The following is an 18,516-nucleotide window of genomic DNA, read 5'->3' as shown; positions in this document are numbered from 1 at the left end:
CATACACACATATATATATATATTTATATATATGTGAGTTTCGATTGTTTTTGTATGCTGATCTCTCTTTTTCTATGTGATGAGATGTTGAGGGGAATGTTGTCTGGTTCGAGACCTTTTCTTGAATGCAGGGCTTAGAGTAGAAACATAACATTCTATGGAATGATGTCGGACCAGGCTTCATTCCCCTCAGCGCTCTACGAACACTCTTGTCGATCGATTCGTTCTGCGGATTACAGGTATGATATGTACAAATATATGCATGTATATATATATATATATGTTTGTGTTTGGACATAATTCATTTTTCTTTTTTTGTTGATGAAGATGACAAAATATATTGCCTGTTAATTCTGGTAAGATTGAGCTTTCGTGGTTTACATGTGACTCTAATAGCAGAAGAATGAGTCAGGATTCACACAAACATACATATATATGTGTGTGTGTGTATAGCACTGATTTTTTGTGAAAGCCTTTGAAGAAATCAGAAACTATAGTGAATAACTAGCTAGGTTGCATTTCTCTGCTCCTTGGTTTGTGTGTCTTTTTTATTATAAAATTATATTCAATGCTTTTGGTTTGGGAAAAGGTTTGAATTTGGTATTAAAATAATGTTTGATGAGATGTTTTATGAGATAAAAAAATATATACTACCGTTCAGCCAATCTATCCATTTGTATTTGAGGTCATTGATTTTAATATTAAAAATATCTTTTTAATATTAAAAATATTATTATATTGTATAATTTTTTTTTATATAAATATTATTACATTAGTATTATAAGATATGTATTATTGTTGTTTTTTTTAATTTGTATTATGTTTTAATATAATAATTAATATTTAAATATTAATATTAAAAAATAAATGGATAGATTAACTGTGGATGAGGTAATATTTTTTTATAGGAGAATCAAATAGTAAAAACCCTGAGGTTTGGATAAAAAAAAAGGTATGTTTTTTTTAAAAAAAAAAAATTAAAAATAATATTTTGGATTGTAATATAAGTATGAACTTTACATGTTATAAATATCTTTTACTTTTATATTTATTTTCATCAATATTTTTACAATAATGTAAAAGAGTTTTATATACAAAATTATTGCTAACATTTATTAAAATATAATATTTATTAAATTTTGTGCAGAACGTAAATACATATCAAGTGAATAGAGGGAATATTATTATTTTCGACAATTGTGTCTAATAAAAAATAGGTTAGACAAACAAATTTATTATTTTTAAATAAATATTCTTTAGTCAAATCTATTTATTTTGTAATTTATGTCTATCTAAATAAAAAGTAAAATTATTTTGATATTTATCAAAGATATACTATTATTAAAAAGTATATTATATTTTTTTCTTTTTTCTTTTTAAAATTATTCTTTGGATACTATTAATCTATATTTGTGTGTAAAACTAAATCAGTGCCTATGATTATGACATAAAAGAGTATCATTTTAACTATATACTCCATTTTTCCCTCATAATTTGTTTATATTTTCTATTTTCGTCCCATAATTTGTCCTTTTTATTTTTGGAAATATAATTATGCACTTTAGTCGTATTTTAAATTTTAAAATTTAAATTTTATAATTTTCTTAATTTTAATTAAACTATTTACTTGTCTTAATCTTAATCTATAATTAATTTTACTAATACACTTTTTAGTTACTTACTAATTATATTTTATCTAAATTTTCGTGTTTACAATAATACACCCATATTACATGGGACTGAGAGAGTATTTTATTTTCTTTATAAAATATATCAAATCAAAATAATATTGAAATTAAAATTCAAACACCAACCAACCAAACAAAACTTAAATATTTTTATATAGAAAAAGTTTATTTTATTTTATTTTATTTTAGATTATGTAATGTAAAAGGAAAATTAAAAATATAAGTAAACAGCATTTTAACTTTTTAAATTTTATATGAAATTTGTACTCTAAATTATACAGCTCATAATCGAAGTTTGGGATATTTATTTGTACATATTTAAACTGTTTTTGAATTTTTGATATTTTCATATGAAGGTAATAATAATAATAATAATAATAATAATAATAATAAGAAATGGGTTAAACTTACTTCAGTTCAATTCAGCTCACCACCATTTTATATTAAAGGGGCTCAACTTGGGCTTTAAATAGAACTTCAATTGCTCACTATTATTGTTTATTACTCCCTTCGTCCTTATTTTTTATTTTCGTCAATCTCACATAATTTGTCATTTTTTTTAAGCATAATTATATACTTTAATCATATTTTAAATTTTAAATTTTATAATTTTAATTATACTATTTAAAAAAGTAAAAATGACACCACAACCTCTTTCGACATGATTTCAGTATTGCGATAGGATATCTTTTCAACTCAACTTATATAATTTTATTCGTGCTTATTGTCGATGTAAACTTACAAAATTCAATTCATGAATTGAGGTATGTCTAGGTCACATTAGTAGAAGATTACTATCCAGTGGACATAAACATATTTGAAGCAAAACATTGTGCAGTGTTAATTTAAAAACCATCGCTCGACAATAAATTGTTCGAATAGATATACTTATAATAGTAATAATTTGTAAAATAAAAATAGCAGCAACTCTTAAAAAAAAGTAAAATATCTATAAAAATTTTTAGCTTCAAGCGACTAAAAGTTTGTTTAAGGAAAAAAAAAGTATCTTAAACATCTTGCAGAAGTATTGGTTGGTCTAAAATAAAGTATTAGAAATAAATGAAAAAAGTATAAACACTTGCCAAATAAAGTACAAACGAGACACCTTGTTGAAGTATTCGTTGGTCAAAAATAAAGTATTAAAAATAAATGAGAAAAGTATGAACACTTGCCAAATAAAATACAAACGACACACCTTGTTGAAGTACTGGTTATTCTAAATTAAAGTATTAAAAATAAAATAAAAAGGTACAAGTCATTGTCCTAAAAAATATATTTTCTAAAAGTACCCACCACATCAAAGAATAAACTTAAAATTAGAAACGCACAAACCAGTTCCGTTTTGTCCATCAACAAGAATTTCTTTTCATTCAATTCGAGCATCACTTAACAAAGAAGCAACAACAATAGCTCGATAGTGTTCAATATTCACTATCTTCTCATGGTCCCACCAAGTAGATGTATCATGGATGTAACATTCAGACCAGAAACACACGAACATACCACAATCAAGCTTTTTTGGATCTTGTTTTCGACAAAATTGGGTACGTGGCTTGCCGTGATTCCTTGACTTCCAATTACAACCATGGACCTTAAGTTGAAGAAAATGAAGAAGAAACTTTCCCTGCATTACATAAATAAAACAACATATATTAGTTCTACAAGTTGTATATTTAAAGTGAAATTGTACTCGCATTAAAATAAAAGTTTACTAGAGTGTTCGCATCTGGATTTTGGAGAAGGTATAAAGTTGCGGTGAGTAATACATTTTTCCTTAGAATCAATAACAAGAAGGTGCCAATGGAAGCCAATTAAGACTGAAATAAGGATATACCGACAACCACGACACATTGCTCATGCTATTCTATTGAAACCATTTTTTACAGGATCTCACAAATAACCAAGATAGTCATCAAATTTATTTAGTGGTACATAACCAGTTTTAAATCCCTTGGTACGCAACTCACTCATAAGGCTTTTCTGAAACACAATAGGCGTTATTAATAGATATTTTATATAATAATAATAATAAATAATAAAATAGACCTTACCGTAAAAAAAAGATGAAACATATCCTACACTATGATTCAGATTATGAAGGCGTTTGTGTGCTTTCCTACAAATAATCTCGTTAAATCCATCAATAATCTCACCACGTGTAGAACGGTTGAACAAAACATCAATAATAGATGTTCCAACTACATGTTGATCTTCAGAATGCCAAACAGTGACCCTACGAAATAAAAACAACAATAAATGTATTTGAAAATATCATTAAGAATACACAAAAAAAAAAACAATATTACCTGCCTAAATTTTGCATTGCAAAGAAAATTATCAATAATTTCACGTCCATTTTCAGAAATGGCTTCTCTCTATTTGAAGTTAAGATTCTTGTGATACTTATCATACTCCTTAGGAGAATAATCACTATCATTCTTGTGGTCAACTATTGCTTTATTCTTGTTTTTTCTTATTTGATTTGGCGGAGGAGAGGTAGGTGGAGTCATAAATAGACTACGTTTTTTTCTTTTTCTATCATTTCGACCACGCACATCTTGGGCAATGGATGATATCAAGTGTTCTAAGTTGCATATATTATCAAAGTTTTCTCCAATCAAATTCTCCACGCACTTATTTTTCTCAGCCCTTTCAATTGTGTCCTCTTTATTATGAGCTTCGACATCATCCCATTCTCTATTTAATTTCTCTTTATCTTCATGCACTTCTTCATAGTCACCATCCTCAACAACTTTCACATCATCAATAGTCATTTTCTTTTTATTTTCATGCGCAACAACTTTCATTTCATCAATAGCTATTTTCTTTGAATCACCGGGCACAACCTTTTCAACTCACTCATCCTCGCTTCCCTTATTCGATTCACTACAACAGTAACATATCTCATCGAATCCATGTAGTAGCGTGCAAAGCTTCTCAATCAATGCCTTATTTTCTATTACTTCATTTCTTAGTCTCATGCATTCCTCGTAAATATCCTATAAAAATATGCATATTAAAACATTACATTGTAAATTAAATAAAATATAAATATTATCTCTTGTGCAAGTTGCAGTGTTCTAATCAATGACTCATCTACTTTTCTGACTGTGAATTCAATAATATCACATTGCTTAATTTGTTCCGGTAACTTCAAACTTCTTTCACCATCCCCAATAGATTTTGTCTCGATCCACCTCATGAATCGGGGAACAATAGGTACATCATATGGCCTGCTAGAGAGAGAATTCTTTCATAAATCTATCCATGCAATATTAATTTTTAAAATGCCTAATTGTGAAATTTAAATTATGAATTTATAAAATATTAGAAAAAAAATAAAGCATATACCATTAGTCTAACTATACAATCATCCAAGCAGACTCTTTCTCGAGATTTGAAGTCTGTCATTGACTTCACTAAAAAATCATATACAGCTCTACCCCAAGCATACTCTTCAATGGAATCTAAATTGTCAATATGCCAAAGCAAAAATGGAGGAACCGAACAATTTCTAGTTGGAAATAAACACAACAAAATAAACAAAGAAACAAATTTTTGAATGTTTCCTTCACTATTTTCTTCTTTCAAAACACTCTTCATATGTTCAATAATGATTTTGCGTTTGATGTTACTTACCTTTCCATTGAACAAACTTGTAAGTAATTCAGATGTTGATAGGATGTTATCAACTACATGTAAACCTCTAGAATTAAATCCATTGTGACTGAAAACTCTTCACATGAAAATTGTACAACAATATTCCTACCAAATGTGAACTTTCGTGTTGACCAATCAAATTGAGCCATTAACACCTCAACATGATCCCACGGGATAATGCCTTTTGGCATGTCCAAAAAAATGCTTAAATGGGGTTTGGCCAATAGTAGCAAAATGCACTTCTTTCATAATCTTTTTCAAAGAACTCATTTCTTTTCAAAAGAAAATAGTAGAATACCAAAAAATGCTATCTCTGTTAATTAAAATTAAACATATATATCAATAACAAATGTTAGAAATAAGAATCTTAATATATTTTCTACAACATAAAATTGTATTACATCAAAATAACAAAAATAACATCAAAAAGTAAAAGTGAATAAAAAGAAATAAAATGTAATAAAATTTGTATAGAAGAAACCTCTAAAATTTTAAAAGGATTCCAATTTATTCAAAAACTTTAATTTGAAAATCAAATCAAAATAAGAATTTAGTTAAAAAAATTAAATTAACTCTAGTCAACCAACACGGGATAAAAATATACAATTTATTAATAACTCGGAAATAAATCACGCTATGTCCTCTAATTACATATATTTTTTCTAGAAATAACTACAGAACATACTAACATTAAGCCTAAATAAAAGCAATTAAAATTAATTTTTAATTAAACCTGCAATTTAGTTTACTTTCGAACATAGAGTAAGTAATATGAATTGTAATGCCATCGTATAGATATTAAGCAAAAATAATTTTTGAAAAAGATAAATTATATTTTATTAGCAAAAATATATAATGAATCTTTAAAATTGGTCACATATATTTCTCACCTTACATAGAAAAAATAAATAAATTAAATTCGATTGATACTGTCAAAAGAAAATCAAAATTTTTACCTCGATGTTGAACCTAAATCAATATTAGAAGTCACTTGAGTATGGACTCGACTTTTGCGTGTGATATTTGTGCACGATCGCGATCGTTTGGATTGGTGTTGGTGCCCGAGTTGGTTGAGGGGAGATTCGTCATCCATCGTGAAGAATATAAATAAATGGAGATGAAGTTCAAACTGCACTTTTAATTTTCATTCGACGTGATCGTCTTCGCCGTCAGAGAGAAGTGAGAAGTCGATTTCTCGGTTGTTAGTCGCCGTCGCGCGAATGGGTTGGTGGAAAGGTTTGAGTGCAGTTGGGATTGATCCTAAATTGATTTGGAATTTATCTAAGGTAAGATAATATAAATAAATAAATAAAATATAAAAGGCATATAAAAGTAATTTTACAGATTAAAATTATAAATAGAGAGTAATTAAGGATACGTAGGGAGTTGTGTGGAACAAAATTAGAATTGAGGACTAAAATAAGAAAAAATATTGAGCGATAGGAATTTTAAGGGAATTAACCGTTAAAAATTAGAATATATATTTAAATATTTTAAAAAGTTATATCTGCAATATGAATATTTTTAGTAGAGAATAAAAGTTTATATTATACAAATAAATAAATAAATAAATATTTTTTTTTTTTATAATTAATATAAACTAGTTTTATAAAAGAAATGAAATTTTAAATATAAATAAAATTATTTATTTTTAAGGAGATATATAAATAAAGAGGTTTTTAATAGTAGGTTTTACATAATGTATGTAGTTAATTAATTTTTTTATATTTGTTAAAAATATTTTAATTTAGTAGATTTTATTTAAAATAGAAAAGTGTTGGAACCAATTAAAATGAAAAAAAAAAAAATATCAGTTGTTATGAGATAAAAGAAGTATAATATAAAAATTAATATTAATTATAAAATTAAAATATAAATATAATACATAATTTACAATTAATAAAATAAAATAAATAAGCAAAATCATATTTTTAAATAAAATTTAATTACCTTTTAATTTAAAATAAAATAAAATAAATATATAAAACTTGTGTTATCTCACATGAGAGGAATTTTCCTTGGCTCTTTTATATTTGAGTAACTCATTATGCAAAATAGCTATTTTTAAAGATGGGTTGGAGATGATTAATTATATTACTACTTTCCTCCTTTTCACATAATTTGTTCTTATTTTTTATTTTCATTAGTCCCATATAATTTATCATTTTTTTTTTGAAAAATTAATTATATACTTTAATCATATTTTAAAATTTAAAATTTAATTTTTTAATCTTAATTAAATTATTTAATTATTTTAATCTTATCTATAATTATTTTTACTAAATAATAATTATTTTTATTAATACATTTCTTAATTACTTACTAATTATACTTTATCTAAATTCTCGTATTTACGGTAATACACCCATATTACATGAGATGGAAGGAGTAATTTATATGTGTTCAATATATTTTAATTTAGTAAATTTTATTCGAAATAAAACATTTTTAATTATTATAAGACAAAAAAGCAAATTTTTTTTATTTAAAATGGAAACGGAGAGTATTGTATTACAAAAAGTTAAATTCAATTAAAAAATATTATTTTTTTATAATATATTTATATAAACTACTATTTTTTACTATTTCATTTAAATGTATAGTGTTTTTTTTTTAAAATTTAATTTAAATTTAAATTTAATATTAAAATAATACTTCTTCCGTCCAATTTTTATTGTCGGTGATTATTTTTTTTTGTTATAAATTGACAAATTTGCCCTTAATTGTATAGTACATATTAAAAGTAATAAATGAATTGGAGGTAAAAATATAAAATTTATGTTTAAAAAATAAAATAGGACAATAGTTGTTCGATTCGTACCAGATAAAAAAGTAAGACATTTGTGGACGGAAGGAGTATTTGATAAAATATTTTATGAAAGAAGAAAATATACAGTCACTCTGTCACTTAATAAAAATTATTAATTTTTTTCCTTTGATCCGTCCTATAATAATATTAATCTTTTCTAATACAATAGTCTTATTTGCCATTTTTGTTCTTAAAAAAAACAAAAAGATAGAGTATATTTATTTTTGAAAAACAAAAATTCAAATAATAAAATGACGGTGGAAAGCAACACACGCATATAATTTCAAATTCATACAATATTGCATTTAAATTGTTATTTAATTTAAAAATCAAAATAAAAATCCTCTGCTATATCACACACCGCCGCAATCTTCCGTCTTCCTCTACCTGTATCTGTATCTGTATCTGCCCCGTCGGTCGTCTTCCTCTTCCTCTTCGTATTTCCTTCCCTGTCTTTGCCTTTTGGTTCCAACAGTGAACTGTGGGTGGCTGCCTTTTCGAGGTCTAAACAGAACGGCTTAGCGCCAACAATTCCGGCAGGCTACAGAGATTGATTCGCTGCAGGTAGGCCTCGTATGGCCGCAATGGCATTTCTAAGGCCCGTGAGCAGATTCCATGGACCAAAAATCGACGCCCTGAAATGCACTTTGTATGTCCAGAGAAGGATATTATCTGGCGGAGGCGGAGGTGGTCGAATTAACACTAGCGATTCAACAGTACCAGTTTTAATTGTTGGCGCAGGTCCTGTTGGCCTCGCCCTCTCTTATTTTCTCAACAATTTAGGTAAAGCTCTCCAGTTCCTTCCGAATCGTGTTTTTTGATTGAGAACCAATTCTAATTCTACCAAGGCTATTCTGAAATATGTGTGAATGAATTACTATGCAACTTTCTCTAAGCATTTTTTCATAGAAGGAACTGTAATGTTGCTATTTTTTACTAATTTATGAGCAGGGGTAAAATGCACAATTGTTGAGAAAAGAAAAGCCTTTTCACAACATCCTCAAGCTCACTTCATTAACAATCGATCAATGGAGGTTAGAGCAATTTCATTTGTTTTGTTAGCTTGAGTTATTGGTGCAAGTATGCTGTTTCTTTTGGTTATATATTGAGCTTGTTAGTTAATGAACAGCTTTGTTTTGATTAACTATTGATTTGACAGATATTTAGGAAATTAAATGGCTTGGCGGATGAGATTTTAAGGCATCAACCACCCGTCGATTGGTGGAGGAAGTTTATATACTGCTCCTCGCTCACGGGTCCAATACTTGGTTCTGTTGATCATATGCAATCACAAGGTATACGGAATTGCAGTTTTAAAGATTTATGATTATATGAAGAACTTGTTGGTATTGTCGAAGAAACTGATTCTCCATTCATCATTTATGTTGGTAAATAAGAATTGCTTTTAGACGACTCAAGGGATGAGTTGAGGACAGAAATTACATTATTATGTTCCTACATTGTATTATTCTTGATTTGACATTGTAATTTATTTCTTTGTTCTTTTTTGTCCCCTTTATTATGCTTCTTCTGGGGTTGATAATGAAGATAAATGAACTGTGTGCTTATTTGTTTGTATCATTTACAAGGTTTTTTGCTGCTGCAAATTTCGTTCATTTGCAGATTTTGACAAAGTTGTGAGCCCAGTATCGGTTGCCCATTATTCACAGTATAAACTTATGAGGTTGCTAATTAAACACCTTGAGGACATTGGGTTTCAAGTTACGGACAAGACAATGAATACCAGTGAATTTGAACTTGCCGAAAAACAAATAGTAATGGGCTGTGAATGCACATCTATCGACATTTCTGATGGTGGTGTAACAGTGACTGGACATCTAGCAAGGGAGGGAAAGCACATAACCAAAGATTTTCCATGTAATTTCGTTGTTGGCGCAGATGGTGCAGGAAGTGTGGTTAGAAAATTGATGGGAATACAGATGAGAGGCGAGCAAGACTTGCAAAGGCTTATCAGTGTACACTTTACAAGTCTCGATCTTGGACAGTACTTGATAAATGAGAGGCCGGGAATGCTGTATTTTATCTTTAATACAGAAGCCATAGGTGTCATTGTTGCTCATGATTTGGAGCAAGGAGAATTTGTGTTGCAAGTACGATGAGTTTTGTGCCTTCGAGGCTTGTGAATTATCTCATACTACATTTTCGCCACAAACTTTTGAATCCTTAGCACCAGTTGTATTGCTCAGGTACCTTTTTATCCTCCTCAGCAGAAGTTTGAAGATTTTAGCTTCGGGGTAATTTTCTATATCTTCACTTAATTGAAACATGTTGTGTATTTCGGAATTGTTCAATTACTCACACTGTACCTGTTTTGGAAATTATTATGATCTCTTAATTAATCCGTCGATGAAAGAATTTTATTTCATGTAGATGTGTGAGAAATTAATCCTCAATCTGGTTGGCCGAGAGCTTGCAGACCTAAATGTCTTGGATGTAAAGCCTTGGGTGATGAATGCAGAAGTTGCTGATACTTTCTTAGGTGGTAATAACCGAGTAATACTTGCCGGGGATGCTGCTCATCGCTTCCCTCCTGCTGGTGGCTTCGGTATGGATTTACCGTGAAATTGTCCTCCTCTTCAAAAAATTATCTGAATTTATAAATACCCGTGCCCTTTTACATTCGACAGGAATGAACACCGGCATCCAGGATGCTCATAATCTTGCCTGGAAGCTGGCCTCTGTAATAAAGGGAATCTCACCACCGACAGTGCTTTCTACATACGAGACTGAGCGTAAGGAGGTATAGTTTGTGCAAGTACAGCAATATTAAACTTTGAAAAGCATAATATACATCTAATTTTGAATTCCTGATTCTTGTCAGATTGCAGTTTATAATACAACCCTAAGTGTAAAAAATTTTAAAGCAGCAATAGCTGTCCCAGCAGCTCTAGGTCTTGATCCAAGTATTGCTAACTCAGGTAAATCCATGAACTAGAAGTGTGAATTTTTATTGGTTCATCGGGTATATTCATTGAGCATATTTTTTTTTATTTGTAGTTCATCGCTCTTTGAATGGTACTCTTGGCTCCATCCTACCTTCCGGCGTGCAAAAGACTATTTTAGACGGAATTTTCAGCATAGGGCGTTTGCAGCTTTCCAATTCTCTTTTGAATGAGAATAATCCTCTCGGGTTTTCAAGGCTTTCTAAACTTAGACGTATATTTGAAGAAGGAAAAAGCCTCCAACTCCAGTTTCCTGCCGAAGATCTTGGTTTCAGGTGCCATCCGACTTTCATTTCTGTCGTTGCATCTTATCATTAAAAACTCTAATTCTACTTTGATTGTTAAATTTTTACCCAGTCCGACATGCATCATGAGATTTTTATATATTCTAAACTTTCACCTTAATTATGTGACCCAAAACATGACATTATGGTAGGTATTCTAAAGGAGCATTGGTACCGGACAATAATAGTTCATTGGGTGCACAAGAATTCCCAACTGGGCGTAGGAGGGAGTATGTTCCCTCCTCGGTTCCGGGATCAAGATTGCCTCATATGGAAATTCAACTTTTTTCGAAATTTCCAAGTGAGGTGCGCTAACTCATGACACATACTCTCTCTCTCACACACACACAGACAGTCAAGTCACCCCTCAACTTGTAAATTTTACAGGCGAATTTGCATATAACGGATCTGTATTTTGGAAAGTTTGCACTATTTTTTCATTATTTAAAAACTGCACGAGGCTAAAGATTGTGGATTTCATTTTTAGGGGATTCTATGCATTTTTTTTCGAAAATATGAGGACCCTTGCACAAGTTTAGGGGACTCTATGCATTTTCTTTCAAAAATATGAGGACCCTTGCGCAAGTTTAGGGGATTGTATGCAGCTTTTCTTAGAAACACGAGAGAATCTCATACATTTTATAAATCACTATAAATCACGAAGGAGTATGGTGCAGACTTTTCAAATTACATGCAGGTTATAAACAATTTTGCTAATTTTATATGTTGTAATATCTTAGATTTGTCCTTTTTTTTTTTTCCTTTCACAGGGTGCCGCCATGTCTACATTAGACCTTGTTTCTAGTAATAAAATCGAGTACCTTCTCATGATACCGCCTATCAAAGAGTCATATGAGTTGGCTCGAGCTGCATTTAAGGTGGCCGAGGATTATAAAGTATCACTGAAAGTATGTGTAATGTGGCAAGAACAAACAAGTGGTGGAATTCACAGCAGCGAAAATGCAGTCTTGCCATGGACTAATGTTGTCGATGTCATCCAAGTGAGGAAGCGCTCGGATTCATCGCCTTCATGGTGGGATCTGTGTGGGATGAGTGATAGAGGTGCTATTTTAGTTAGGCCCGACGAGCACATTGCTTGGCGATGTTCGAAAGTGGAAGTTAGGGAAGATCCTGTCTTGATTCTTAGAGGAGTTTTTCGTGCTTTGCTGGGATGGGATGGGATGAGATCGACCGGCGTAAGTAACGCGTAAGTCTTTGCAATAACCATACTTGAAATAGTGATTTTTTCTTCTTGTTTTGGAACATACATATATATATATATACATATGTACAACATTGCTCAATTTAAAATTAATTGTTGACGCATATGTGTATAATAAAAAAATGTGTTGTTTGTCCCCTAAGGACAGTGAGGTCATAGGTTCAAACAGACTCCGATGTCTCGGGGTCTTGTTTGTCATATATAGTTCGCCTAGTGTGATTTACTTTGTCAGACCTAATTTGCAGATTATTAGGTTTAGTTCGGCTGTTTACCAAAAGCGTAACTAGTAGTAGCTGAAGGCTATAAAAAAAATAAAAGTATGTTGTTTCTATATTCACTACAGGAGATACTTGCATTGCAAGGGGTAATAGGTAAGGTATAGTTAACTTTTTTCAATTTTAAAAATATTATAGAGTATATAAAACAAACTAAAATTAGAAAATATAAAATTTAATATATTGATATTTATATTTATATTTGTATTTTGATATTAATTTTAATTTAAAAATTGAACTTAAAACACAACCAAATTTGCATATAATAGTTATTGCATTGCGATATTGCGATATTATTATAGGATTACTCGATATAAATATTAATTATTTTTACTGCTAATTTATTTTGTATTATATTATATACAATAACCTAAAGTAGATATATATATATTATGTATAGCTTGCATATATAATACTCCCTCCGTCTAAGATATTTTGGAGATACTAGACTTAGTAGGCAGTTAAAAGTGTATTAGTAAAAATAATTATTATTTAGTAAAAATAATTATAAATATAACTAAATAGTTTAATTAAAATTTAAAAAATTATAAAATTTAAAATATGATTAAAGTGTATAATTATATTTCAAAAAATAGAAATGACAAGTTACGTGAGACGGATGAAAATAGAAAATAGAGACATTACGTGGGACGACGGGAGTAATAATATATGTATATATATATATATATAGGTATGTTATGTGTGTACGTTTGTATATATGTATATTATGTATAATGAGTAATAATGATGTTGTATGTTGACAAGGGAAAAAGAGTGAATTGATGTATGCCATTTTTCTTTCATTCTTTCGTATAGTATTTATAGGCATAGAATTTTTCATGTAGTAATTCGAATCCAAATTTAATACGACGTATTTGCCTACATAAATTCATAAATGCATCCATAATTGATACACGTAGTAACAGTATATTATATTTGTGTCCATAAGTGATATGTAGGCTTTTCAGACATATTGATATAAATAAGACAATTTTTATATCAAAAGTAAAATAGTCAATATTTGATAATATATCTTATGCAAGGATTTGATGGGAATTTTTTTAAAATAAATATTATTGATAAATAGTACTCCCTGTGTTATGCAAGTGTGTATTCATTTGATCGGGCCTTGAATTTTAATAAAAGTGAGTAATAATTGCTATTTTTTATAGTAAAAAAAAGTAAAAACGAGTAATGATTTTTTTACTTAAAATAGTCACTCACGTGAATATTTTTTTAAATATAATTGAACTCTTTTATCATTTTAGTTCTGTAATCGGAGGTCGTTTTAAAATAGTCTTGTAAGTAGAATTTTTTTTTTAATTTAGTCATCAATGTCTACGTGGTATCTGTGTGGCAGGCGGGTGGACACGTGTCAGCCAAATAAGCGCCACTTGGCTGACACGTGTCCTCCAAGTAGATAATTTTTATTTTTTAATAAAAAATAAATAAAACATAAAATTAAATATATAAAAAAATAAAATTACAAATTTAAAAAATTAAAATTATCCACATATCCGTCAAGTTAGCGCCACATAGCTTAGCCGCTAATGGATAATTTATATTGTTTATGTTAAAAAATATATATATGTAAAAAATATAATTAAAAAATATACTAATATATAAATTATTAAAGGTGAAGTACGTGTGTTGCTGACTTGACGGATATATGGATAATTTTTATTTTTTGTTTTACTAATTATTTATTATTTATTTTTATTTTAATATTTTATTTTATATTTGTCATTTTATATTTAAAAAAAATAAAAATAAAAATAATTCATGTGGCGGGTACATGTCAGCCACATGACGCTGAGTTGGCCGACATGTGTCCGTCGGCATGCCATTCAGGTGTCACATAGACATTGAAGATTAAATTGCGAAAAATTTTCACTTACAGGACTATTTTAAGACGACCTTTAGTTACGGGACAAAAAATTAATTTACCCTATATATAATGTATATTTTAATAAAAAGATCAAGTTTCAATATAAAATACTCCCTCTCCCTCCGTCCTATAACAAAGTATCTATTTTTCCATTTTAGTCCGTTCCATAACAAAGTATCCATTTTCTTTTTTAGTAACTGTACTATCTACCTAATATTACAAATACCCTACAACTTAAAATATATTACATGAACGTCATTACTTTTATATCACATATACTAATAAGGTTATTTTAGTCATTTTTACTTTATTCTTACTATATCCCAATATAATACTAATATTTCTAAAACTACGTGTAAAAAGTAAATAGATATTTACGGAGTAATATATATATATATTAAAAATACAATTTCCTATACCTTAAAAAGAGAATCTCTAAAACTAAAACACTAACCAAGTACCTCCTATGTATACTTCAACGTTATACATTAATCAATGTTCTATCCATATTAATCAATTAATTATTTATTTTTTACTCTTTAATCTTTAATATTCTTTATATTCAATATTCATTATCAATACTAATTATTTATATTCCATAATACAAAAACAAATAAAAAATAAAACACCAAATTTAAAAATTAATAATAATAAAATCAACCAAAGACACACAAAGTCCATGTATATGTAGTGACAATTATATATTCATAGTTAGATTATTCATGGGGTCTTATAACTAACGTCAACATTGACGGTGCTATAGAACGTCGGTCGCACATCTTTACACTACAAAAAAAATAATATATTTGTAACGGAATTCCGTCCCTAAAGTTCACGTAGCTAACGTAATTTCATTACTAATTCCGTCTCTAATGTCATTAGTAACGGAAAAAGTAGATTTAGAGACAAAAAAATTTTGTTACAAAAATAATTTTTTCTTGTAGTGTTAAAACAACTCAATACTTTCAAACTAAATTTTTATTGTTGTTGTATACAAATGCAATACATAGCATTTTGTTGGCAGACATTTAGACTAGGTTTGGATGTTTGTGATTGGTGATATTCTAATAGTTTTGACTATTATTCAAATCTTGAAAAATTATAAAAATAGTTCGACTTCGTCATTTGGTATTGGCGAAGGAAATGAATACTTGGAACTTCATTTTTTTGAGGTCTCATTTGCTTTTTAAACGATTGATTGAGGTTGGAATAAAAATCAATAAATTTTGTCTATCTCCATTGATTTAAATTAGTAATAATTAGATTAATTTTATACCCTTAAATTAATATACGTTACCAGATCCCATGCCATTAATTATATATAGTTTAGAAAGTTTTAAAATTTATAGACTTATATATATATATATGTAATTAATTTATGTAATGTATATTTTTTTTTATGGCTTAGGATCAGAATGTTTTATTATTCTTGTTACATTTTATTCAACACATGATCCCTACCGATTTTCTATTATCACACGTATATATTTATTTTACATGGACATATTTCAATTCAATAACTAATATAGACATATTTTTCTTATATCATCCTTAAATCTCATGTGACAACTACTATATATAATAAGAAAGGAAGTGAATATTTAGCCATTAATACAATCAAATTATTATTGTCCAAAATTACATGTGATAATTAATTATGGCTTTTTTCTCTCAATAAAGTTTTTAATTGCGAATCTCCAAAATAATAATAAATAATACAATTTTTTTTTTCAAAAGTAAAAAAGTCAAAATAAACTTCAAATACTCATTACTAAAAGTTAAAAAGTCAAATATTCAATTTGAAATAATATGTTTTATACCTTTTTGACACAGTTTCTCGTATTACAAACAAAAAATCAATTAATTTAAAAATGCTACGTGAACGGAGCCATGCGGACTCTATTATTGCAATTTTCACAAATAGAACTTGCCAAGTGAAAATTATTCTTGCATATCAATTATTTTACAGTTTATAATATGTCAAACACGAAATAGTTTCAAATAAATAAATATATAGTGGGAAGATATTATTTCTTTTATCTTATAATAACCAACCAATAGTTTTCTCTTATGATAAATAAAAAATATGATAAACAAGAAAAACCACAACTGTGGTTCTAAACCTTTGAACCTAGTGTATTTTTTATTTTTGGCTTTTGGGTTGTTTTTTTTTTTTTTTTTTTTTTTTTTAAATAGTAATTTTGATATAATATTTTATAAAAAAGATAGTAAAGAAATGACCAAATAACCCATATATTGTTACATTTTCAACTTGACTATGCGGTTTTTCAGTTCAAACCAATTGCTACCTTATTTTATTTTTATTTAATTTAACTTTTTAAAAATCAAATGAATGGACGAGATTTATAACTATTGAATACGATACTGGGGCGCTTTATTTTTTAATAAATAATGGATAATGTTGTATATCAATTTTCTTTTTGTTGTAGTCATAAGTTGGGTTGTGAATTATTTATATTTTTTAAAATGATAAAATTTGAAATTGAAGTCAATGGTTTGAAAAATGAAATCATTAGAACTAAAATAGAAAAAAAAAGGTGTTGGGAAAGTGATTTATCGAACAAAACACATTCGAACACTTTAAAGGTCAACTCCCTAAGCGTCGACGATTTACAGTTATAACAACGTTTTAACAACGAGACAATGCAGAACATAAAACAACAATGAGACAAGGTGTTTGTTGACCCGGTTCGATTATCAACAAATTTACATATGAGAAATACCAATCTAGGAGGAATTCCACTAATTAGTGCTGATTAAGGACACAAACAACCACAACTCACTTAACTCTAACGCTTGTCATAGTTAACCCACGAAAATACCTCCTCAGATTCGCGTTGCTAAAACATCGTACTAATAACTACCATATAACAAAGAAGTCTAGAGCTTGATCATTCCCTCCGTTTGGAACTCCATTAATTCCGAACACCTTCGACCTCTCCAGTTGATATCAGTGTAGAACACATATTCAGAATGTGGAGAGTTGAACTAGATGGGTGGTGAGAACTTTTCTTAATAATCTTCTCTCTAAGATATGCACACCAATTCACACACAACCAACTTGTTTGTCTTCTTTGGTTGTATAATCTATGCATCCTTGAAAAGAACACACTTCACGTTAATTTTCCTTAGCATAGAAATGGATGGAGTGTCCTTCAATGAATCTCCACGAGTCTGACCATCCCCCAAATATTATATTTGACTCTTGCAGGCATTTAAAGTTTGAACACAATGAATAAAATCAAGCCCACAGAATCAGACTGTAGCAGGGTTGTAGAGACAACCTTTCTGCAACCAACGAATGCTATAAAAGGTAAAGTGGCTGCAACATGAAGAAAGCCTGATGGACTATATGCCAAAATAAACTTAGGGAGTGTTTATTCACAAAAGGTAAACAAATAAATAAAATGGTGGTTTCAAAATTACCCGAATCAAAACCTTGATACAGATAATCCGATTTTATTTTGATCTTTTCAAAAATATAAACCATTTGTTCAAATTATGTGAACGTGTCTACTAAGAACATAATTTTCATTCATTATAATTAAGTGATCTCACAAAATACTAGTATGTAATGAATTATAGCTACAATAAATTTTCAAAGTACATTTTTTTGCTTATAAATAAAGGTTGAGAAACTTGAAGTTATCACACAACTCACATTTCATTTTTTGATTTACAAATACATTCAGCAAAAATGAATTCT

General features: G+C 28.7%; 2 protein-coding genes across 3 annotated transcripts; one reads left to right on the top strand and one right to left on the bottom strand.

The window, feature by feature from the left end:
• Positions 1–3,190: 3,190 nt before the first annotated feature.
• On the bottom strand, positions 3,191–6,594 carry LOC127266577 (uncharacterized). Of its 2 annotated transcripts, none has more exons than XM_051296858.1 (3): positions 6,305–6,594; positions 3,740–3,921; positions 3,191–3,312 (listed from the first exon to the last, which is right to left on the bottom strand). In XM_051296858.1, exons 1-3 carry the CDS (start codon positions 6,439–6,441, stop codon positions 3,281–3,283), a joined length of 351 nt encoding a protein of 116 aa, XP_051152815.1. In that variant the 5' UTR covers positions 6,442–6,594; the 3' UTR covers positions 3,191–3,280. The 2 variants fall into 2 exon arrangements, with proteins under 2 accessions (XP_051152815.1, XP_051152817.1); XM_051296860.1 differs by having other exon boundaries at positions 3,842–3,921.
• Positions 6,595–8,495: 1,901 nt separating this feature from the next.
• LOC127266621 (uncharacterized) lies at positions 8,496–12,768 on the top strand. Its single transcript, XM_051296937.1, has 11 exons — positions 8,496–8,940; positions 9,109–9,191; positions 9,317–9,452; positions 9,781–10,268; positions 10,365–10,412; positions 10,549–10,723; positions 10,806–10,918; positions 11,000–11,096; positions 11,176–11,395; positions 11,557–11,710; positions 12,175–12,768. The coding sequence occupies exons 1-11, from the start codon at positions 8,733–8,735 to the stop codon at positions 12,613–12,615; spliced, it is 2,163 nt and encodes a 720-aa protein (XP_051152894.1). The 5' UTR covers positions 8,496–8,732; the 3' UTR covers positions 12,616–12,768.
• Positions 12,769–18,516: the final 5,748 nt, after the last annotated feature.

Source organism: Andrographis paniculata, unplaced genomic scaffold (genome assembly GCF_009805555.1).
Source record: "Andrographis paniculata isolate CXL003 unplaced genomic scaffold, ASM980555v1 Contig76END, whole genome shotgun sequence".
Classification (NCBI taxonomy): domain Eukaryota; kingdom Viridiplantae; phylum Streptophyta; class Magnoliopsida; order Lamiales; family Acanthaceae; genus Andrographis; species Andrographis paniculata.
Note: the sequence above shows the minus strand (reverse complement) of the source record. Positions and strands in the feature narration are given on the sequence as shown.